This window comes from Peromyscus californicus, unplaced genomic scaffold, assembly GCF_007827085.1.
Source record: "Peromyscus californicus insignis strain IS unplaced genomic scaffold, ASM782708v3 Scaffold_3__1_contigs__length_106647218, whole genome shotgun sequence".
NCBI lineage: Eukaryota > Metazoa > Chordata > Mammalia > Rodentia > Cricetidae > Peromyscus > Peromyscus californicus.
The window spans coordinates 73,119,777-73,144,448 of NW_026294551.1; the positions used below are offsets into that span (position 1 = coordinate 73,119,777).

Here is a 24,672-nt window from a genome sequence, read left to right on the forward strand (position 1 = left end):
CTCCGGCCTTCCTCTGAGGTCTCAGCATGAGCTGAAGCGCCGCTGCGCAAGGCTTACCCCTTTGGCACCAAGGTCCTCCATGGGTGAGTTTTTCTGGAAGACTTTGAGCAGGCCCTGGGAAGTAGTAGGAACCTCCTGTGTACTGAAACTCGGAGGGCAGCTGAGGGGAGAGGATGGGCTGGTGGGTGGTTCTGGTGCCTCCTGAGGAGCTGGGAGAGACTAGAAAATACAACAAGGGGGGAAAGTGCCTAACTGAGCCACCCAGTGGCCTCTGATGTGCACAACCACCCAAAAAGTGGAGCAAAGAGGCCTCCAAGGGTCAGCCGGGGCCAAGTGCGAGGCTGCAGATGGAGCCTGCATTTCCTCTCTGGTTGCCTGAAACCAAAGCCACCCATGCTAGCCAGCTGGGGCCTGTCACAGGCAACTGGCTCTTCCCCCCGGTGCTGCTCAGCTCTTCATGAACTCGCATCCTGCGGCATTAAGCCTGTAGGAGGCCGGCTCCACATTTTGTGTGAGTGCAGGTCAGAGGACAACCTGTGAAGTCAGCTCTCTCCTTCCACCATGTGGACTCCCAGGATCACTCAGGTCACCAGGCTTAGCGGCAAGCGCTTAAACTGCGGAGCCAGCTCACCAGCCCAGAGGGTTTCTTTTAGAAACAGAAAAATTCACCTTCAAATTCTTAAGGAATTCTAAGGGATTCTGGTTTGCTTGTTTTTTTTTTTTTCCTGTGTTTTTTATCCATAGCCCTAGAATATATTAAATTCCATGAGTTTTTGGTCTTTTAAAATATTTTTAAATCGCCGGGCTGTGGTGGCGCACGTCTTTAATCCCAGCACTTGGGAGGCAGAGCCAGGCGGATCTCTGTGAGTTCAAGGCCAGCCTGGTCTACAGAGTGAGCTCCAGGACAGGCACCAAAACTACACAGAGAAACCCTGTCTCGAAAAACAAAACAAAACCAAAACAAAAAAAATCTTTAAATTTAATTTTTATTTAATGTGTGTCTGTGGGTGCCTGGAGCTGGAGTTATAGGTAGTTGTGAGCTGCCTAATGGGTGCTGGGTACTAAACTCAGATCTTCCAGAAGAGTAGGGAACGCCCTTAACGGTAGAGCATCCCTCCAGCCCCCTTCCCCTTTCCTTTTCCAGACAGGGTCTCCCTATGGGGTCATGGCTGTTCCAGAACTTGCTGTATGTATCAGGCTAGCCTTGAACTTGTGCTCCTCTTGCGTCTGACTTCCAGGTTCTGGGATTACAAACTGGCCACCATGCTGAGCATGAGAGCGTGTGTTTTGTCTGACTTGGTCACCGTCCTATTCATGGTGTCTGGAGGGACAGCTGGCACCTAGCAGAAATGAAGTACCAGGCTGGACGAGCCAACGATGACTCTGGCCCTGTCACTCCAGGTATTAAGCCCTGTGAAGGTGGGGCAGCGCCACCACCTCCCTTCCTTTCTCTTTGGTGACGCTGGGGACGGAACCTAGGGCCACGTGCATGCTACATCCCTGGTCCTTAGTTTCTCAGACAGGCTCTTACCAGTTCTGGCTGTCTTTGAACTTGTGATCTTCCTATCTCAGCCCATGAAGTGTTAGGATTACAGGGATATGCCACTGTACTTGGCTCAGGTAGTTCTTTGTAGCAGGATTGTTCTGTGCTCACCCTCCAGCACGGCACCCACAGCATGCACCACAGGTTTAGGCTCAGGGGGGAGCAGACGGCTGCACCTGGAGGCTCTTCCTTTGGCTCTGGCCCTGCGGTTCCTGAGTGGCCTCCTTACCTCTGGGGCTGGGTCCGCAACGCTGGCCTTTGTTCCCCCAGTGTTGCTGGCTAGCTGCTTGGATGGTGTTTTCTGGAGGAAGTCAGAGATCCTCTGAACCAGGAAGTCACGGTCTTTCAGGTTGGCAAACAGGAAGGTCATTTTACTCTTGGTGCTGATAGACAGAGGGCTGGGCAGGACGCTGGAGCTGTCAGCTTTCTCGACAATGGTCACCTAAGGCAGCAAAAGAACGTTTTGGGGTGTCTGCATCTTAGGATGCAGAGCTGGGTGTGCTGAACCACAGTGGCCTTAGGGCGCCCTCTCCTGGGCACAGTGCAGTAGGGCACTGAGTGGCCCAGCGGGATTCATTTCCTGCCATGGCCACTTGTGATCTTGAGCAAGATACTTGTGTATTGAAGTCTGTGTCACAGAAGGGTGAGTGCAATGGCCTCCCATGGCCTCTGTGACGACGATGACGACAATGTAAAATGTAAATGCTTAGCACAGCTGCTGTCCCTACTGGCTTTTCAAGAGGTGACCCATTAGCTGTGTCCTCTAAAGCATATGAACAGCCCCTCAAAGGCAAGGCTGCCCAGAGCCCCTGTACCCAGGGAGCACTTGCTGGCAGCTTCTCCCAAGGCATTGCTCTGACTGCACTGTGTAGGAAGAGAGGCACAGGTGTGAAGACTTGGGGCAGCCTTTCAGGGAGTAGAGCCCGGCTCCAGCTAGGCCTGGTCATGAGGGGTCACTGTTGGCAACAAGGAAGGCTGGGAAGTCACGGGCTGCTTGCTTACCGAGAATGTCTTTGGGGAGCCCTGACTGCGCTGTGACCTGGTCTCATCAGGTAAAGAGGTGGGCAAAAGCCTGGTCAGAGTGCAAGACAACCACTCTGAGGTGTGCATAAGGTGGACTGGAGGAGGCTGCAGGAGCTAGAATGGACTGAGGAGTGCGGTGTGTCAGCATTTATATGTGATGAATAAGTAAGCATATGAGTGTGCACATCTGTGGGACATATATGGGTATTTACATGTGTGAAAGTATATGTAGAGTATATATGTGAATGTGTGGTGGATATATGTGTATGTGTAGGAACAGATTTGTGTGTCATATATATGGTGTGTGTGCATGCACGCGGCATGTGCATGTATGAGCTGACTGTATGCGTGGCCACATGTACAGCCTGCAGTGTGTGGAGGCCCGAGGTGGCTAGATGGTATACTGAAGGTCCTAAGAGGTCACAAGAGGCAGTTGGGGGTTTCCTGAGCACAGAAGATGCTGGAGGATCCTAGGCAGGGGATCACCACACCTGCCCGTCATTTTTAGTTTTTCTGGCTGTACTGGGAAGAGGATGTGTCCCTAACGGATCAGATGTGGTTGGGACTTTCTTGAGAAGACCTGGAGACAACTGTGTCCTAGGTGGTGGCTGCAGAGATGAAGGGATAGACTTTGGAGGGAGTCCTGACAGGATATCACTGGTTAGAATGCAAAACCAGGAGGCAGGCAGAATCAAGGATGACTCTGTTTCTGCCCAGGCAATGGATGGCAGAGTGTCAGCAAAGGAAAGGCATGAAGGATGTGCCGGGGAGCAAAACCCAAGAGCCCACAGGACAAACCATGGACCTGCCCTGAGGTAAGGGGGCCTGTGGGCCACCTGGCTGTGGTGTGGAGGATGGGCCAGCCTCCATCCTGATTGGCTACAGACCTGTACCCAAGAGCATCTAGGCCAGAGATGCTCACCTCCCTCAGGGGTATGATGAGGCGGCATGCGTCTTCCTCCTTGCTGGCAAAGCAGATGTAGTTATTGGAGATGAACATCTGGCCGGGGATGTGTAGCTTGTTAAACGGCGTCCACAGGGTGCAGCCTGTGTGGCCATCCAGCCGCTCATCTTTAGGAAGCCGGAACGTGGCCCTGTAGCACTCATTCTTGGCTCGGGCATCCAGGTCTCTAAGGAAACAAAGTGGGAAGCTGGGATAAGGCAAGAATTTTCTGTTTCCACACTGGATTCCAGGTCTCTGGGGTTTTCCAGTGAGCAAGTCATGCCTGGGAACTGGAGCTCAAGAAAAGATTTTTTTTTTTTTTTTTTTTGAGACAGGGTTTCTCTGTATAACTGTCCTGGCTATTCTGGAACTCAATTTGTAGACCAGGCTGGCCTTGAACTCACAGAGATCCGTCTGCCTCTGCCTCCTGAGTGCTGGGATTAAAAGCGTGCGCCACCACTGCCTGGCCAAGATATGGTTTTTATATATCCAGCAGGAGGGAGAGAACATAATGTTCCCTGAGGCTGGATGATTTGAAAGGACACCTAGAAGCTCTGCCCCTTGGTACGGCAGGACAGGCAGTTCCGGGAGTTGTCTGTACCCTGCCTGGCTCAGGCCCAGCAAGACATGGGCCCTGCGGCTACTTCCTCACTCAGGGAAGAGCTAACTCTTGACACCCAGACAAGATGCCCCAGCAAGGAGCACTGGAGCTAAATCCCAAGTATCTGCTGGCGAGAGCAGATGAACAGACATGTCGGATGGCCGTGGATGGCGGCCTGGTCTTGCTTGTTCTAGGGTTATGTCCACAGACACGTCTTCCCAGGTCCCAAGAGAGCTACTTATCTGCCTTGAGCTTCTGGCGCCCTAACCAGAGCCGGAGGAGGTACCTAGACTCACAGTGTGGGACGCTGCCTATAAAGTTCCAGTACCGCTTATCTTTCCGATGGTCATCTCGTCACTCCCATCAGGACAGTGACATCCGTGCACAACATCCTGACCTAGAAGGTGCACCATGAGCCTCACCTGGTGAAGGGGCACAACCTAGGAAGTAATCTCAGTGTTGAGTCCAAAAGCACTCACCCTGGCTGTGGAGCCCAGGAGCCTTCTGCAACCTCAGCCAAGTGAGTGGGTTTCCTGCGAGGCTAAAACCCGAGGCCCTAACACAGTGATCTGCTGAGCTGGCGCCCTTGATCCATTCTTCCGCCACTCCCATGGGCAGAACGGCAGTGACCTCAGCTCCACATGGGGCTTGTCTCCTCTGCTAGCTTTGGGCCTGTGGACTCACACCCGTCACAGAGGAGTGACGACTGTGCAATCCCAGCACTCATTCCCCAGAGTCTTCCAGATGCGGCCTCCCGGGAGTCAGCATATTCTGACTAAGGTGGTTTACACTCTAGCTGCACTGCTTCTCGGCTGAGGGACCTGTCACTCAGCATCCTGATCTGAGACTAAGATGGTGAGACTATTCCGTATAGAACTTCTTCCTCACGGTAGGATTTGTGGCTCTCCCAATACTACCACCGTCTGTTTGCTGGCTTCCTTCCCAAGTCGTGGGCCTGTGAGGGCATGTGCTGGACACCCGGCAGGGTTAGTGGACCTAGCCCAAGGGGACCATTCTCATGACTGTGGAATCTCCCCATTCCTCAGGGGGGTGGCGTACCGCTTTAGAGCTGAGATGTTCTTATGTGGCCGGATGGGCCTAGGCAGGGCCTTGTCCTCCAGGAAGCCTTCACTGTCCAGCAGTTGTCGCATGGCCAGGTTGGCCAGCTGTTCCATGAGCTTGAAGGTCTCACCAATGTTAAGGAACATGGAGAAGAACAGCTCCTGGTCTCGTGTGTCCACACGTATGCTCTCGGGGAAGAGCAAAGTGGCATTCTTCTCTAGGCGTGTGACGTCTACCCACTGCACCACCAGGCTCACTGATAACAACAGAGACAAACACATCACCCATTACAAGTGGACAAGGTGAGAACTCCCACTCGCTTTCAGAACCTCCCCTGGACTGCTTCCCAAGGACACCATTTACTTCCATCCCTCCATGCCTGAGCCCAGTCATACTAAGATACATGACCCACAAGGAGGCGCCAGCCCACCGGTTCATGTTGCTCAGGCCCAACAGTGAATGTTTGCCCTGGGTGGATGAAGACAGAAAGGAACACATATGCTGAGAACTAGCTAAGACTCTGGCCCCAAGGGGCCCCACTGGGGTAGGAACCAAGTCACAACACGGTAAGACCAGCACAGAGTGGGATTCCAGACTCCACAGAGAAGGTGACTGGCCACGGCAGTCTTGACAGGAAAACAGTAAGGGCAGGAAGTGGGCAAGGAGGGCATGGAGGGCATGGAGGGCGGTGGGCTCAGGAACGAGCGCTGACACCCGCCAACCGGGTTAGCAGGAGGCTTGGAAGTTCCTTCTGGAGAGACAGCAACATCGGGGGCTGACATCCCCGCTGGATTGCGGCTTGCCTCCTGAGGTCAGGGTATTCTGCAGGGAGGGGCCTTTAGAAGGTGACGGTGGCATACACCCGAGGCTCTACAAAACCTAAGAGCACTTAAGGGAGATGTGCCACCGAGCACGACACTGGAAATGAAAAGCCAGAGGCCCTAGTTACTGCGAAAGCAACAGTGGGCTGTGGACTCGAGCGCTGTGGGCGCAGGCGTCGCCTGGTGCTCTCATCACAGGTCGCTGAGGTGGCACCCGGGTTTGGGGGAGACAAAGTATCTGGGTGTAGACAGGAAGGAGATGCACTAGGAATGCGGGGTACTTTGGAGAGGCAGTGAGTTCAGGAGGTGAGGGTGGAGGGGGGCTGGGTAGGAGGTGGGGAACAGGACAAAGGTGGTGTGCCCTCCCCCGCCTCACCCCCGCCTCACCCTCCTTCCCCAGCAGGAATGAGTAGAAGCACAGGTGGTTGACCGTCAAGTAGAGCCAGCCCTGCCGCGGTACTCGGCCCTTCCAGAAGCTGCAGGAGTAGTAGTTGACCAGCTTCTCGCCCTCTGGCATGCCGAACTGCTTCCGCATCTTTAGCTCCGCCTCCTTAAACTTTCCGGGGTCCTCATCCCCCTGGGGCTGCAGGTTCTTGTTCTCTTCTGCAATGATGCCCTGGAGGGGACAACAGGGCTTGGACCACTGTGCAGGTTGGAGCAGTCCCAGCAAGGAGCAGAGAGGCCAGGAACCCAGAATCCGGACTTCCCTCTTTAATTAAACAGTTTAGGTATAGTGGTGATGGCGGCGGCGGCGGCGGCGGCGGCGGCGGCAGCGCACGCCTATAATTCCAGCACTTGGGAGGCAGAAGCAGGCAGTCTCTGTGAGTTCAAGGCCAGTCTGGTCTACAGAGTGAGTTCTGGGACAGCCTGTCTCCAAACCACTCCCCCACAATCATTTTTTAAGGGGGGTGTTGGGAGTCTCATATAGCCTAGGCTGACTTCAAACTCTCTCTGTAGCCAAACTCAATCTTCTGTCTTCTTGCCCAAAGGCTGAGATTACAGGCATTTGCCACCACACTTGGCTTAGGTGACGCTGGGGTCAAACCCAGGGCCGCTGAGCTACATTCCTGGCTCTCAATGTTTAAAATTAGCATATAAAGGAGTGGGTTTCATTATGTCATTTTCTTTTTTTTAAAGACTTATTTGTGTGTGTGTGTGTGTGTGTGTGTGTGTGTGTGTGTGTGTGTGTGTGTGTGTGTTTAGGGTTTCTATTGCTGCAACAAAACACCATGACCCCAAAGCAAGTTGTGGAGCAAAGGGTTTATTTGGCTTACACTTCCTCATCTCTGTCTATGACCAAAGGAAGTCAGGACAGAAACTCAAGCAGGGCAGGAACCTGGAGACAGGAGCTGATGCAGAAGTCATGGAGGGGTGCTGCTTACTGCTTGATCAGCCTGCTTTCTTATAGAACTCAGGACCACCAGCCCACTGATCACTAATTAAGAAAATGCACCACAGCTGGATCTCATTGGCGGCATTTCCTCAACTGAGGCCCATTCCTCTGATGACTCTAGCTTGTGTCAAGCTGACATAAAACCAGCCAGTACATCTTCCTTCCTGTCCATTCTCAATATAAGTAAGCTACATTAGAGGACACGCCGCCTAACAAACTCCCAAGGCTGTTTCTGCCCTTCCCTCTTTCCAATGGGCTCTGCTTTACTCTCCTGACATTTCATCTTCCATGTGGTTTGCTGGAGGCTCTCTTTGCCCTGGGTCCTCTCTGTTTCTGGACCCACCACCCTACTCTTCTAGTCTCTTGTTTTTAAAGGAATTAGCTTTGGTCTTAGAATTGCTACTTCCTTTTAGTTTCCTGGTTTCTCCGGAGTTCTGTTTCTAACTTACTAACTGAACACCTGGCTCATTAATGTCACCGAGTCCTGCCTAACATTTAAAAGTCCCTTCTGTGCGCTGCTGCTGCCTCGCACCAAGTCCAATGCACAGCGTTTCAACCATCATTCTGGTGGTTTTGCTGTTGTGGGTTCACAGGTGTGGGCATGCTTGTGTGTACCTGTGTGTGGGCGGGGGGGGGGGGGGGGGGGGGGGGGGGGGGCAGGAGGCTGCTGCCAGGTGTCTTCCCACCCTATACTTCAAGGCAGAGTCTGTTACTTGAGCCCAGGACCACTGATTGGCTAGTCTCACTAGCCAGCTTGCTCGGGGGAATTGCTGCTTCCATCTTCTGCTGCTGGGATGACAAGCGGATGCCACAGTCACTCAGCATTTACATGGGTACTGGGAACTTGAACTCCAGTCCTTGTGCTTGCAAGATGAGAGTTTTACCTAAGTCACTTCCCACCCCCTTTTCAGTTTCCTAATTTCCACGGGCTATCCCGTGATCCCCACAGGCTGTCTGAGAGGCCTCATCCTCATCACAGCGCTATTGTGAGTTGGTGTAATGGACCCAGAAGAGGTGGGACCCACTGGGTGGTCTTCTGGTCACTGGGGACATGCCTTTAAGAGGATACAGGGACAGCTGGGCATGGTGGCACTCAGGAGGCAAGGCAGGCAGATGGCTATGAATTTGAAACTAGTATGACTCTAGGCTAGCCAGGGTTACATTGTGAGACCCTGTCTTTTAAAAACAAACGAGTATGGGCACCCTCATTGCCCCCTTTTCTTCCGAGTCTTGGCTGTGAGTTGAGCAGCTTTGCCCGGTCACACACTTGGACCATGATGTGCCAACACAGGCTAACACGGCAAAACCCACTAGAACTGTGAATAAAAAACCCCGACAAAACACTTTTAGCTTTATGCACTTATCATCCAAGGTACGTGGTAGTTAACAAAAAGTGAACTAACGTCCTTTTTTCTTTGAGCTCTGAGTCATTCCAAACGTTAATGTTCTGCTGATGCGGCTGTCAGGGCTAGCATTCAGGAGAGACTTGATAAGGCTGCTACCATTCCTCTTCCTCCTCCCCAACAGGAGAGTAGCAGCTTAGCTTTGCCTGCTTCCCTGGAGCTGTAAGACAACACAGGATCTGAACCCCAGTGAATGCAAACAAGAGCTAAGAAACTTGGTCCCATCTGTCCAGGTATATGGGGTGCTGATTGATGAATTCACAAGGCTTGCTTTGGTGGTTTGAACGTATTTGGTCCCCATAAACTCATAGGGTGTGGCACTATCAGGAGGTGTGGCCTTGTTGGAGGAAGTGTGGTCTTGCTGGAGGAGGCTGGATAGCACACCTTTAATCTAGGGTACACCTTTAATCTGGGCCACACCTTCCAGAGGAAGTTTGTCACTGTGGGGGCGGGCTTTGACGTTTCATATAGTCAGGATACCCAGTGAGTCAGTGGACTTCCTGTTTGCTGCAGGCCGTAAAAATATATGAAGCAGGAATTCAGCTGATTATGACAAAGCTATACCTGGAAGAAGCCAAGGGCCTTTCCAGAGGATAAAGCAGAGGCTTAAGGAGTCTTGGTGATATTGGCCTTTGATTATTAGCCGTTTCCTGCTATGAATTTCTCGTGTGCTACTGTAGCTTTTCCATCATTCATTGGGCACAATTTCACCTCTGTTAATGGAATATTTAGATAACCTTCTGTGCAGTAACGCAGCCAGGATCCCTAATTTCAGGTCTTTCCGTAATATCATCATTAGCAGCATCCGGCCAGGACCATCCCCGGATAGACGACCGTATCTTACCTGAGATACCTCACAGATTCTCTAAGAACAGACTAAGCAGCCAGACTTTGAAAAGGCCTGGCAGAAGTGCTAATTAAGCTTAACTTTCTCCCTTCCCGAAATCTTATCTCTAGTTGTAGATCTACCTTTAACTATTAAGTTAGAACTATAGGGTTTCTACTTACAGCTACATCAAGTGGACTCAGGCTGCCCAGCCACCGACTGCATTCCCTTCCCTTGCCAGAAAATGGCAGTGGCCAAGACAGCTTGGACAGATAAGGGGCCATAGGAAAATAAGGCAGTTTTCTTTTCACTTGTCACTGATAGACTACTACTTCTAACACTTTAACTAACAACTTCTTCTCCTTCCCCCCTCCCCCGAAACAGGGCTTCTCTGTGTAGCTTTGGAACTTTGGAACTCGCTCTGTAGACCAGGCTGGCCTCGAACTCAAGAGATCCACCTGGCTCTGCCTCCCAAGTGCTGGAACTGAAGGCGTGCGCCACCACACCCAGCAACCTAACCACTTCTTAGAATATAGTTGAGCACATGAAATCCCCCTTGCTCAGATATTAACCAAATTTAGTCCTCAGTTGATTCTATTCCCCATTAGTCATTTCCCTTTTGGGTTGCAGATGGTGGCTGACAATTACTGCTCTTTTGTGTGGATCTCATTGCCCCTCCCTCCTTTTGACCCTGAGGAATTCCAGCCTGGTGACCTTGCTTTAACCAAAGAATTGCTATTGCTTCGGTATATAACTGTAAACTTCGAGACTTGGGAGGACTAGACAGAGAAGAGAAAAGAGAATTTAAGAACTAGATGGCTAAGAACTGGAGAGGAACAAACTGAGATGGGGAAGAACTAGACCGATGGTCTAGAAGAGAGAACTAGAGGGACGAGATGGAAGATGAGGAAGAGCCAGATGGGGAAGAGCAAGATGAGGAAGAAAGGAGCTAAGAGAGCAAAACAGAAGCTGTGCAGAGAGAGAACTGACTCAGAAGAATAAAGTGTATGGACTCAAGAGCTTGGTGTACTACATTCATTTCATATCATCAAAAGATTAGATTATCAGCAGGTTGTAGATTCTTCCCAGACCCTGGGAAAGGACTATCGAGGGGCTGGACCCCAACAGTCCCCGTTACCTGTTGCCTTCAAGATGTAGGACATTTGGGTATTTCTCCAGGACCACGCCTGCCTGCATGCTGCCATGCTCCCCGCCATGATGGACTGACCCTCTGAACTGTAGGCGAGCCCCCTCAATTCAATGGTTTCTTTGTAAGGGTTGCCGTGGTCACGGTGCCTCCTCACAGCAATGTAAACACACTTGCTGAAAGCAGCTCTGCACGTCAGACTCTGCGCAGCAAGGGCCTCCTGGGAATGTCAATGTAGCCCAGGCTGGTCTGGAACTCGCAAGCTTCTACCTGTCTCCCGAGTGTTGGGATCACAGGCGTGTGCTATTATGCTTGGCTTCATAATCATTATTTGGCTATAAAATACTCCATTAAGCAAACCGCACACAACTTAACAACTCCCATGAAGATAACACACTTAGCAGAATAAGCACTTAGAAAGTTCTGGAAAACGCAGGCAAGATTCTCGGATTGCAGAGGAAGGAAGAGCGCACCCCTCTCCCGAGGCTGGGCGTCATGGCTCTCAGTGTTTGGGCTAACTGAGGCTGCAGGGAGCGTGGTTACACATGCCGGTCACTCTGCACCTACCACTATAACACAGGGCATGGCCCAGAACTGCTGCATAAAAAGGTAAGTGCCTTTTTTGAGGGGGGAAGTGGGTTGAGACAGGGTTTCTCTGTGTAGCTCTGGCTGTCCTGGAACTCACTCTGTAGACCAGGCTGGCCTCGAACTCACAGAGATCTGCCTGCCTCTGCCTCCTGAGTGCTGGGATTAAAGGTGTGTGCCACCACACCTGGCTGGTATGCACTTTTTAACTCTACGATATTTTATTATTTCATCTGGGTATGGTAGTGTACGCCATGATTCTAGCATTTGGGATCAAGAGTTCAAGGCCAGCCTGAACTTCACTGCAAGTTCAGGGCAAACATGAACTATCTAAGTTTGTGTCTCAAACAAACAAACCAAAAAACAAACAAACAAAACAACAGGAAAGCAGCGTATGGTAGTACACGCCTTTAATCCTAGTACTTGGGCAGCAGAGCTAGAGCTCTGAGTTCAAGGTCAGCCTGGTCTACACAGTCTACATAGGGACTTTCATACCAACCAGGAATAGGTAGAGACCTTGTTTCAAACAAAAGACCGAGAAAAAAAAAAAGATTTCCAATGCCCCCTGTTGGCCAAGGCCCTGGCGAACACAACCACATATCTGCATATTTGTTCTACATCATTTCAGAAGGAGTACAAACTCCAGGTTAACCTTCAGACTCCAGAGGCCAGCTAAGGCAGGGCTCCACAGGTGTGTGGGTCAGCTTTCTGATAGTCTGACAAACACCCAAGATAATCAGTGTAAAAGGAAGGCAGGCTTATTTTTATTTGGCCTGATGGATCCAGAATTTTCAGTCCATGGCTGCAAGACCTTGTTGCTTTGAGCCTGTGATGGCAGAGCACACCATGGCGGAGAGTGTATAGTCGAAGAGGCCTGTCCACTTCGTGGTGACCAAGAAGCAAAGAACGTAGAAGGGACCAGGGTTCCAATACCCCCATTCAAGGGCACATCTCCATCCGCCTAATTGCCTTCCGTGAGTTCCCACCTCCTACATCTTCCAATAAGACCACAGGCTGAGAAACAAAAGTCAACCCACAGCCTTGGGGGACTCTCAAGATCCTATTAGAACAATGGACAATCACTTCCATGGCCCTTTCAACCATCAGAGAATGAGAGGACACTTCAGTTTCTGTCTTGTGAAATGGAACAAAACCTGCACCAGGTTGTCTAACCATGAGACAGCTCTGTTCTTGGAATCTGCAGGGCACTGGTTCTAGGACCCCCAGAGGCACCTGAATCCTTGTATGTTCAAATTTCTTCTATAAAAGGGCACGGTTTGCATACAGTCTGTGCCCACCTCCTGCATGCTTCAGCTCATCTTACAGCATGCAGAGCAGCAGGAATGCTCCACTCTGCTGCATTGCTTAGGAAAGACTGACAACAGAAGTCTTTTTATGTCCAGCACGGATGTAATTCTTTTCCCCAAGTATTTTTGGCTCACAGCAGAACCCGTAGAAGCACGGCCCACAGATACAGAGCAACAGCTGTGCGCGGTCACTCCCACCCCGCAACAACAGGAGCCTTACGTGTATCTTGCCCTTGACGAAGGTGGTGATGTCTTCCTCGCTGTCGAAGATGGAGAGTGTCTGAAGCAAGTTGTTTTCCAGCCATTCCCAGTGTTTGGTGATCTCTTTGCGGGAAGAACCTAGTTCAGCAAGGGCAGATGAAATCATGAGGTCTCAAGACTCAAAGCGGAGAGGTGGGCCCCAAGCTCTCTGCTGGAGGGACCACGGTCTTCAATACAGACAACCATCCCTGCTTAAACTTCCTACTGCAACAGAGGCCATAAACACAGAAAGCCAGAACTACAGAGTACTTCCTCCCCCAGCACCAAGGGGGACACCCGGCTCTGCATCCCTGTCCTTCTCGAGACAATCTACATGGCCGCAGGCTTGTGAACTCGGCAAGCTTCTCTGTCCAGTTGACACGTGGTTACTGCCCGCCTAGTCGTCATCTCCTGCTGGCCTCCCCCAACCCCCATGTCTGTCTGAGCACCGCAGGTCCATTGGAAGTAGGCAGCCTTGGAGAAGGTAGCTTCGTGCTACTCCCAAAGGCTGACGGTCTGCTCCTACCAAGGATTTAGAAGAGCAGCCCCCCAGGAGGCAAAGCAAACACCTAACCTGGAAAACCTTTCAGAATGGATGGCTACGAGGATGGGAGGAGGGAGCATCCTACATTCTCAACTGTGCCAGGGCAGAGCAGTCCACGGACCTTGGCAGGAAACGCAACCATGCCCACACACCATGGCCTATGAACCAGAGGTGTTCTGGGAAAATGCTTCCTACCCAGCCACACCCCCAGCCCCGAAGAAGACACCCTTTTCTAACTGGCAACACCCTTGTAGCAGCTGAGCAGGTGACCCTGACCTGTCCCCGGGCAGGCCTGGTGGCCCCGCCCCCTCCCACCCACAGCCCTGCTCACCCCTCTGTGGGTGGCCTGGATGGCCTTTGTTAGGGATGGTTTGTTTGCTTCTTTTTCAAGTAGCTCACTGACTAGACAAGCAATTCCACAGCATGGAGCCTCTCCCTTGACGGCCGGCCTCCGGGAGGACGCCCCCGTGAGCTGAAGTACTAGACAACTTAGTGAGTCAGTCACCTGGGAGAACTGTCTCCTGCAAGTCCCTTCAGTCCCCAATTTCCTTTCCTGGTTTTCCTCTGTATTTCTCTTGAGGCCTCCTGCTCCCGGTGCAAGGAGACCAGGTCTGGTTGGTAGAAACGGATTCTTTCTGCCTTTTTCTGTTTTCGGCCAAGAACCCACATTCAAATTCAGAAGTTAAACTGACATATGATGCAACCCTCGGTATCATTTCTTCCTTTTTGTTGTTTTTGGTTTTTCGAGACAGGGTTTCTCTGTGTAACAGCCCTGGCTGTCGTGGAACTAGTTCTGTAGACCAGGTTGGCTCGAACTCAAAGACCCGCCTGCCTCTACCTCTGCCTCCCGAGTGCTGGGATTAAAGGCGTGTGTCACCACTGCCCAGATTTATGTGCACCAATGTTTTGCCTGCATGTATGTGTACCACTTGTATGCCGTCAGAGGTCATAGGAGGGGGTTGGATCTCCTGGAACTGGAGTTTTGGATGGCTGTGAGCCACCATGTGGGTGCTGGGAACCAAACCTGGATCCTCTCCAAGAGCAGCAGGTGCTCTAACCACTGAGCCATCTCTCCATCCCCCAGGATCATTTTTTCTTTTTTTACAAACATTCCCAGCAACCTTAGTTAGATGAACCTGCCATTCTGTCTGTCTGCATCTGTTTGTATTTTAACTATAAATGTTTATATATACATTTAGTTAAAGGAAACTCACTCATTTGGTGTTAAGGACACAAACCACACCACCTCTGTCAGGTGCTAGGGATAAAAAGAATGCAGTAGCTAATTAGATTACTGAGTGTCACCCGTTTTCGGAACTGTCCCCGGCTCTCACTTCACTTCTCCTAGGACCCCTTAGAGATGCCTCACTGCGTCAAGTCGAGGCACAGAGAATTTCACCCAGTAAGCCCAGGCTGACTGGCCTCGCCCACTCTCCTCCTCAGGCGTTCCCATCTGACATCTGACGGGTGCACACTTCTGTTTAAGAGCAGTGGGACAGCCAGGTCAAGCCCCGAGGAGTAGGAAGAGTGGGTGTGTGGGTGTGAGGAATCTGGGGAGGTAGGTGGCGTCTGGTCTGGTGAGTACTCAACACAGAAGGACACTGCCCAGAAGCCAGCAGAGGGCCGGTGGGAAGCCACAGGCTCTGCAGGTGTGTGGCTTGTCTGGATACCAGGGCCCAGCTGGGGAGGAGTCTGGGAATGGAGGTGGGCAGATTCTGGCCATCCTGAACGCCAAGGGGAGAGACTGGTATTCAATGGGCAGGTTCCAGTAGGACATCTGGGGTTGGCAAGCTGCTTCTGAGACAGACCCCAGAGAGTGGGTGAGGGAACCAGGTGAGACCAGGGCAGAGATGGCATCTGGTGTGAGAGGAAAGAGAAAGGGGTTCTGCAGTATGGCCAGGACTTTTCTCAGCCTCACCGCACTGAAGGGCTGTCATCCCTCCCCACTCTCCTCTTCCCTACCCAGCTGCTGCCCTTGGTGCCACGGCCTTTTTCTGTATGCTCCCTGAGAAAGGACACACTGAGGCAGAGATGACACTCATCAAGGCCCGTGTTAAGTAACCTGTTGGGTTAAGTAACCTGTTGGGTGGGAAGACGGCTCAATGGGTAAGAGCTCGAGGTATGCAAGCTGAACGGCCTGAGTTTGATCCCCTGAACCCATGCAAAGAGCTGGATTGGATGGCATGCATCTGTAATCCTAGCACTCCTTCAGAGAGACGGGAGGCAGAGATAGGACAATTACCCGGAAGATTCCTGGGCCAGCTGGTACGGTGTACACAGCATGTGTTCACACACATACATGAACACACACTAAATTACTTTTCTAAAAAAGTCACTTGTCTCCCTGTGAACAAGGCACTTAAGTTTCCCAGACCCCACTTGGGTGGGACACAGCCTCTAAGGAACCTCTATCTCCTGAAGGTAATCTTGTAGCCTCCTGATACCCACTGTGGGTCTGAAAACCAGGAGATCTGGAGTCTTGTTGGGTTTCTCCACTTGGCCTTGGGCACACTGACCTCTCCACTTCACACTGTTCACTTGCTCACACAGACACAGGTCACTGCTGTTCAGGGTGCCAAGGAGGAGGAAATACAGTAATACCTGGGGCAGAGGCACTATTTCCAGGTTGGCACCTGCCGGTGCTTTTAATCCCTTGATCCTCTAACCTCTACGCTGAAGCTGGGATCCAATTTCGAGGGCTAGACACTTTCCCTTCCTGTGTCAAGGCTTCAACCCAGGGTCTCACACACGCTAGGCAAATGCTGTACCACTGACCCACACTTCTAGATCTTTATGCTTCATTCACTTACTTATTTAGAGACAGGGTTTCTCTGTATAGTCCTGGATGTCCTGGAACTTGCTCTGTAGACCAGGCTGGCCTCGAACTCAGAGATCCACCTGCCTTTGCCTTCTGAGTACTGGGATTAAAGGCATATGCCACCACTGCCTGGCTTTTATTTTTTGAAACAAGGTTTCATGTTGCTGGCCTTGAACTTGCTACAGGACCAAGAATGACAGAATTCCTGATCCTCCTTCCTGAACCTCTCAAGTGCTGGGATTATAGGTGTGCACCACCTTATGTGGTGCTAGGGACCAAATGCAGGGGATTCATGATGCTAGACAAGCACTCCACCAAGCTACACCCTTAGCTCCTATTTATTTATTTTAAGATAGAGGCTTGCTAAATCGCTCACGCTGATCTCAAATTCATGATCCTCATACCCGAGCCTAAGATTATAGGCACATCACAGCTGGCTGAGGTCCACAAACTTTATAGATGTTATCTTTTCCCAGGCCACCAAGGACTACCAGAATCCTACAGGATGGTAATAGCATGGCTTGTAACCAGAGAGGTATCTGCTGATACAGGAGCAGGTGTCTGGGGCCTGAACAGCCAGTCTGTGAAATGCTAGACAGGTCACTTGATTGCTCTGGACCATGGTTTTCTCATCTTCAAAACAGAGAGAACTGAAGTACCTGTGAGGAGGTTCAGGTGAGTGCCTGCCACTCAGGAAGTGATGTCTGAACACTGGAGCCACTTCTGAATGACTGGCCCACACTGACCGTCCTCCTGAACAGGCATAGGCGGGCTCACCTCATCTAACCTGAACACAGCAGCTACGGTGGACTCCCATCACTCATCGTGATATATGCTACAAGGTCCCTCAAACGCTCAACCAGAGACTACTCAACCATTATCCCAGGCTAACGGCAAGATGAAGATCTCAATGCTTCATCACCCCACTCATCGTGGATATATGCTACAAGGTCCCTCAAACGCTCAACCAGAGACTACTCAACCATTATCCCAGGCTAACGGCAAGATGAAGATCTCAATGCTTCATCACCCCACCAATACATGACTTTCTCTCAGGTGTTTTTCTTTTTGAAGATGCTTTGCACTGAACTGGCTGGATAGCACCAGGGTTCACTCCTGAGCAAGTGTCTCCAAGGCTCTCTTTCTGTGAGGGGCACCCCAATCTTCAACAGGCTTCTCTTAAGGCTCTCTTTCTGTGAGGGGCACCCCAATCCTCTGAAAGCTTCTCTAAGGCTCTCTTTCTGTGAGGGGCACCCCAATCTTCTACAAGCTTCTCTAAGGCTCTCTTTCTGTGAGGGGCACCCCAATCTTCTAAAGCTTCTCTAAGGCTCTCTTTCTGTGAGGGGCACCCCAATCTTCTAAAGCTTCTCTAAGGCTCTCTTTCTGTGAGGGGCACCCCAATCTTCTACAAGCTTCTCTAAGGCTCTCTTTCTGTGAGGGGCACCCCAATCCTCTGCAAGCTTCTCTAAGGCTCTCTTTCTGTGAGGGGCACCCCAATCCTCTGCAAGCTTCTCTAAGGCTCTCTTTCTGTGAGGGGCACCCCAATCCTCCGAAAGCTTCTCTAAGGCTCTCTTTCTGTGAGGGGCATCCCAATCTTCTGCAAATGTCTCTAAGGTTCTGAGAAGGGCACCCCCATCTTCTGCAAGCTTTGAGGCCTTCTTTCTGAGAGGGGCACCCCACAGAGGAGGTACTGCTCTAGCACTCTCCGTGGGGCTCATCCTCATCAGTGAAATCAACACAAAGCAAAAACATGGGAAAACACATCACCCCACAGAGTGAAAGGATCTTGTTTCCAGTAGAGTGCCAAAATGAGAAGGCCAAGAGCTGCCAGGACCCCCCCGTTAGGTGAGGACCCAGGCCATCATATGAGCCCAATCTCTTACCACACGTGCAAGAGTATCAAAATGCTAGTTGTGTCAACGAGGAGGCTACACGTGAATACGAGTAAGAAATGGAATCTGAAAATGCTGAATCTTCAAACTATGAGGCCCAACTGTATCTCCCTTGAGACAAGGTGGAAGAGAAAACATGGTCTCTATTGAGTCCAAGCCTAAGCCCCCAGGAGCTCCTCTGAATGGTAGACATCATCCCACAAGAATGCAGGTTTCCTGTCCCCTCCCTCCCAATGTGAACTCATGACTCAGGGCACTTACCACATGCCACCGTCCAATAGACCTGTGAGTCCTGGGTCTGGTGCAGGATGCGGTAAGGGGCCACACGGGCGCTGGAGTCCAGGACCACATCCAGGGTGCCCACGAGAAGACCTGTGGGCAGGGCAGAGAGAGGTGGAAGGTGAGAGCCCTGGAGGCCAGGCCTGGCCTAAGACAGCTCACACAGCACCACGTCAGGAAGACCTAGCCTTGGCAGGGCTGCACGGCCGGACTTGTTACTCCTCACGGGCTTCCTGCCCAAACTTCCCCTCCTGTGTCTGCTGGAAGCATCTGCTATTCACTTGGCTCAGAAATACTTGCAGTAAAGGATTTTTGACCCAGCCTGAGCTGGCCTGGAACTTACTAAGTAGATCAGTCTGGCCTTGAACTCATCAAGATCTGTCTGCCTCTGTTTCCCAAGTGCTGGGGTTAAAGGTTTGTGTCAGCCATCCTGGGTTGCAGTAGATGTTTAGTAGGACTCAAAGCTCAAACCATTCCGGGAGCCTCTTTTGCAAAAAAAGTACAAAATACAGGTTTATTTATTTATGTATTATTTATTTATTTATTTATAGCCATGGTCTCAAGAATCCCAGGCTGGCCTCAAACTGGCTGCCAAGGATGACTGAACTGATCCTCCTGCCCTAACCGTCCCCAATGTTGGCATTACATAAATGTGCCACTAGGCCTGCTTTATGTGATGCTGGGGCTGGACCCCGAGCTTTTGTGCATGCTAAGAAGCCCTCTACTAACTGAGTTGTATCCTCAGCCCCCAAATTAGGTGTTAAGACAAACACTTAATTTCTTTTTTTTTTTTTTTGGTTTTTGGAGACAGGGTTTCTCTGTGTAGCTTTGTGCCTTTCCTGGATCTTGCTCTGTAGACCAGGCTGGCCTCGAACTCACAAAGAACCGCCTGCCTCTGCCTCCCGAGTGCTGGGATTCAAGGTGTGCGCCACCACCGCCCGTCCAAACACTTAATTTCTAATAACTTTTTTTTTTTTATGTGCTTTGGTGTTTTGCCATGGGTGTTGGGTCCCCTGAAACTGGAATTACAGACAGTTGTGAGCTGCCATATGGTGCTGGGAATTGAATCCGGGTCCTCTGGAAGAGTAGTCAGTGCTCTTACCATTGAGCCATCTCTCCAGCCCCGACATTTCTTTAATTTTGTGTGTGTGTGTGTGTGTGTGTGTGTGTGTGTGTGTATCTCTGTCTGTCTGTCTGTGTATCAAACCCAGGGTTTACACATGCTAGGCAGGCATCCTAGCATGGACCTATAACTCCAGCTAAATACTTACTTTAAAATGAGGAAAAATGTTTCAAGCTAGAATAGCAAAGAAAACTACCACAGATATCACAAAATCCAGGGAAATAGCGGTGTCTTGTTTTGTTTGCTTTTTTAGACAAGGTCTGTGTCATCCAGGCTAGTCTTGAACCCATGACCCTCCCACCTCTGCTTCATGAGTTCTGGGATTACCAGTGGGTCACTCTACCTGGCTTACACAATTTACCTTTTATATTATTTCTTATCACTACTGCACAGGGGCACTTGTGCCATGGCACACACGAGGGGGTTGTTTTCTCCCTCCACCACGGGATCTGGGGATTGAACTCAAGTCTCCAGGCCTACTCAGCAAGCACATTTACCCTCTGAGCCATCTTGCTGTCTCTACATTATCTCTTAAGTAACTGCCAGATATATCTCTTAAGAATGGCCCTTCCAGGCTGGGCGGGGTGGTGCACGCCTTTAATCCCAGCATTCGGAGGCAGAGCCAGGTGGATCTCTGTGAATCTGAGGTCAAGCCTGGTCTACAGAGCGAGATCCAGGACAGGCACCAAAACTACACAGAGAAACCCTGTCTCAAAAAACCAAAACACCAAAAAAACAAAAACAAAAACAAAAACAAAAACAAACAAACCCAGGCCTTCCCTCCAGTGTGGGCCGAGAACTCTGGTTCCTCACAGAGCAAGGACATTGTAACACCTTCCATATCAACCCCAGGGGACAATGTAGACATTTCCCCCTACACTTGTCATCTTACTTTGCAATTCTGGATGCTTGGGCAGCCTCCAAAGTCATGACTGTGGGTCACAGGACAAGGAAACATTTTTTTAGAATCATCAGATTTTGAAAGACATTTTTTTTTCTCTTCTGGAACTGAAGCATTTTCGGGCATTTCAAGTTCTCCTTACCACGTACCCTTTGGCCTGATGACACACTTTGTGGCGGTGCTCTCGGTCATCATTTCCTGGCAAATCGGCAGGAAACCCTATCTTCCACCACTGACCGCCTGATCCACTCTTCTTGATTACTTAAATAATGAAGTAATCAAAAAACCCTGCCCGTTGTTCCTTCCTTTTCAAGGAACGGCTGCCTCTGGTGAGATCTGAAGATACGAAGCTGCTATCTTCTTGGCACAGAAAACCATTTCTACTGGTTTTATTAATCATCTTTAATACTTTTGCTACCTACCATTTTCATCGGACCCCCCCTTATCTTTAATAAATGCGATGGATGGTTACAAAACAGACACCTCCAAACACATGATTTCTCACCTTTTTACTGAAATGTTAACAAAAAAGTCACTCTAATTGCAGTTAGGGATCTGGGGAGATGGTTCAGTTGGTAAAAAACGCCTACTATGTAAACAGGAGGATCTGAGCTTGGATCCCCAGCACCCACATAAAGGTGGGCGTGGCAGCTTTCGTCTGTAACTTCCACGCTGGGAGCAGAGTGGAGACAGACAACTGGCATTCGCTGGCCAGCAAACTGTCTCAAAACACAAGGTGCAGGAGAGCTAGAGAAGTAGATACCCACATCAGCTTCTGGCCCCAGCACACACAAGCGTGGGCTCCTGCACGCACGTGTGCATACACTCACATCCAGACACAAAAAGTATATACATTGCAGTTATATGGCGAAGGATTTTAATCTCAACACTCAGGAAGCAGAGGCAGGCTGATCTCTGTGAATTTAAGACCAGCCTGGTCTATGTAGCAAGTTCCAGGCCTGCCAAAGTTAAATAGTGAGACTATCTCAAAAACAAAAGAAAAAGGCACATGCAAGCTTTTCCAGCGTTTGGAGTAAACTTTTCAGTGTTCGTGTCGAGGTTTTTCTTTTGGTCTTGGGAACATTCTTTTAGAGTCTCTGGATAAATGACTGGCATAGCCATACTGCAGGACCTGAAACCTTTGTAACCTGCTGACCTCCCATCCACTCTTTAATGAGACGTCCAGGCTGGCAAGTTAATATTTTTTAAAATTATTCCACCCCCCCCCTTTTTTTTTTTTTTTTGAGACAAGGTTTCTCTATGTAGCCCTGGATGTCCTGGAACTCACTTTGTAGACCAGGCTGGCTTCAAACTCAGAGATTCACCTGCCTCTGCCTCCCATGCACCACCATGGCTGGCTTATCTCATTCTTTTTCTGTGTATCAGTGTTGTGTCTGTATGTCTATCTGTGCACTGGTGGCTATGGAGGCCTGAAGAGGGTACTGGATAGCCTCTAGAACTGGAATTACTGACAGCTGTGAGCCACGATGTGGGTGCTGGGGTTTGAACCTGGGTCCTCCAGCCCTTAACCCGAGCCATCTCTCCAGCCCAGGCTGGCAGGTTTTGAAGAGAGGCTTGAATAAACCTGCCTTGCTGCTGGATCTCTCTTAGGGAGACAGGGCTCAGGAGGAGATGGTTGCACAAATCTGGCTCAATGGGATTTGGAGGAGTATGTCATAGAATGGCTGGGGCAGTACTTTGGAAGCTCAGCCTTGGGGGACACAGACAGATGAATGATGTAACAAAAGGGACCTGTCACACGCTGCCCTGTGTTCCTCAGTGGCCTTGTGGCAGCTTCCAAGGTTGGTCATGGGGCTGTCCAGGGCAACTGCTACCAAACTGTCCATAAACATTGGGTCCTGGAGGCAGGTCCAGCACCACCTCCAGTAATCTCCAGATCCTCTGGGAAGGAGCCTGACTGTGGAAGAGAACACTGAGTTTTCTTGGGAAAGGTACAGTCCCTTCTGCATTAAGAAGTGTGTGGTTCCTGAGTACCTGGCAGCTGATGGCATCTACGAGAAGCTTCCAACTGCATCTGGCAGGACTGCTCAGCGGCCACACTGAAAATCGGGGCATTTCACAGAAAATTCACTTTATAAACTGAGGGAGCTGGCACCCAGAAGGGTCCACTGGAGTCTCCTGCAGGGCCAGACCCGTTCCGGTAATACTTGACAGGCCCTGGAGCACAAGAGGCTTTGAACAAATCCTGCTCAGTAGATTCCCACAATCCCATATGTCACACAACGTCAGAGACACCCACTCCAGCTGCTTCTATGTGAGTGGTGGTGCCCCGACTCCCAAGGGGCACCTGGGCTAGCTCAGAGGGACACTTCATATAGACTGATAATTGTGCAAAAACAAGCCTTGGGTCAGGCGCTCTGATGGCACCAAGTGAAGAGAAGCCGGAGGAAGGGGAACAGAGGTCAGGGCATTTTTGATCTCCATAAAGAGACAATTTTTCCAGTGAACTGGGAGTAAGGAAGGGGGGCAAAAGAAAATGTGTGTTTATTGCCACTTGGTCGCTCAGAGGAACTTGGAGAAACTGAGGCAGAGGGCGAGCTGGGGGACTCCGCACGCTTCTGACTGCTAAGTTCCTCGGCAGGAGTGTGCACACGTCTCCTGGAGGCCACTGCTGCCCTCCCCGTGCCGCCCGTCCCGGGACGGTCCTCCCCGCCCGCCCTCCGACCCCTCGCGCCGCTGCGCGTGCCCGCTGGCCGCGTCCTGCTGCCCCGCCAGGCCCGGTGCTCACAGGCCCGGCCGCCCGCGCCCCGCTCACCCGTGAGGCCGCCGCCCTTGCCGTGGCCCCGGCGCCGCTGCAGCACAAAGAAGGGGTTGGCCCGCTCCGTCACCCACAGCGCGTTGGCCACCAGCACCTCCTCCGGCCCGAGCCACATCGCGCGGCCGCTCGCACCGGGCCAGAGCCCGCGAGGCGGAAGCGCGCGCCGCCGTCGCTGCGCCCGAGCCGAGCCGAGCGGAGCCGAGCCGAACGGCCGGGGCGGGGTCGTGATGCCGGCCCGGAGGATGGCTCCCCCTGGCGGCCGCGCTCGCTCACAGCGCCGCCCTCCTTGGCCTCCCCTGGCCTCTCAGTCCCGCCCAGCCCCGCCACCGCTGTCCAGTTTGTGGGGGATCACATGCTCTCGGCCGACTGTGCAGCCGTTAATGTTGCAAAGCGCGCCTGGGGAAGGGTTAGCAGCTCCTGATCAGCCTCGGAATTCTGACGCTTAAGTCTAAGGTTGGAATCCTCAAAAGCCCGGTTGTCAGGAAGCTCCGGAGGCAGTTGGTGTCCTTGGAAATAAGTGCCCCCACCCCATCTGACAGATGGATTGGGGTGGCCTTGAGGCTGGAATCACCGTTGGGTTCATTTTTGCATAAGCGGGCCATGCTATGGTCTAGGAGCGCGGAGCCCTGCTCTTCCCTCTCCTGGCCTGAAGGCGGCGATCACTCACAATGTAAATCCACCTTCAGATCCCAGCATTGGGCTCCGGCCACTGAACTATGGAGCAAAATTAGCGACTACAGGCTAGGTCAGCTAGAGCCGGCGAAGCAATTAGGAACAAGACAGTTTCTGACTCAAAGGGGCTCTGGCCTCCGCCTGGACAACAAGTGTGACCCATAGTTATTTTGGTCAAGGCTAAGGAGACAGCTGTATGAGGCGTCTCATGTCACCTGATGTAGCAGGAGGATGAAAAGAAGGAAGGGTAGACTCATTCTGGGAGGTTTGAGCTAGTTTCAAGGGTTTTCTTCGAAATCAGGTCTTAAATATTTCTGCATTTCAGGCCAACCTGCATCAGAAGCTTTGATGCCCCTGCCTCGATCATCTCCATTGCTAGGATTGCAGACATGCACCGCCCGGCCTGACTTACGTGCTGGGGATGTAACTGGAGACTTCATACATGCTAGGCAAGCACTCTCAACTGCGTCCTTAGCCCCTTGAGTTGGGTTCTGTCGCTGGCATTCAAGGGTCTTGGGTGTGGCAGATGGGTGACAGCCGGAGTGAATGAACTACAGTCTTCTGAAATGCACCCTGTGACTCAGTCAGCTTTCAAGATATGGAGACCGATTTTCCTTAAGACTCTGAAGCACAATGTACTCAGGTTTATCCCGACAGGGTACACAGCAGTCCGTCAGTCTGTTTGTCCATCCTATCACTACATGGGGGAGTGAGTGTGATAGCCATGTGTGAAAACTCATCGTCTTACACATACTAGATTTGTAGTCTAT

The 24,672-nt window shown here is 51.3% G+C and overlaps 1 protein-coding gene across 3 annotated transcripts in view; it reads right to left on the minus strand.

Annotated features, from left to right (window-relative positions):
• Tbc1d9b (TBC1 domain family member 9B) overlaps window positions 1-23,419 on the minus strand; it is a 41,790-nt gene extending 18,371 nt beyond the window's left edge. For 2 of the 3 annotated variants that reach the window (XM_052758072.1, XM_052758071.1), the window contains exons 1-8: window positions 23,228-23,419; window positions 18,410-18,520; window positions 12,875-12,993; window positions 6,381-6,609; window positions 5,170-5,428; window positions 3,489-3,696; window positions 1,773-1,985; window positions 58-219 (exon numbers count right to left, since the gene is read on the minus strand). In XM_052758072.1, the coding sequence (XP_052614032.1) occupies window positions 58-219; window positions 1,773-1,985; window positions 3,489-3,696; window positions 5,170-5,428; window positions 6,381-6,609; window positions 12,875-12,993; window positions 18,410-18,520; window positions 23,228-23,345 (1,419 nt within the window). In that variant the 5' untranslated portion in view covers window positions 23,346-23,419. Of the gene's footprint in view, window positions 1-57; window positions 220-1,772; window positions 1,986-3,488; window positions 3,697-5,169; window positions 5,429-6,380; window positions 6,610-8,789; window positions 8,905-12,874; window positions 12,994-18,409; window positions 18,521-23,227 lie in introns of those variants that run through there. The other variant, XM_052758073.1, reaches the window with a different exon arrangement.
• Between the last annotated feature and the right edge of the window lie 1,253 nt (window positions 23,420-24,672).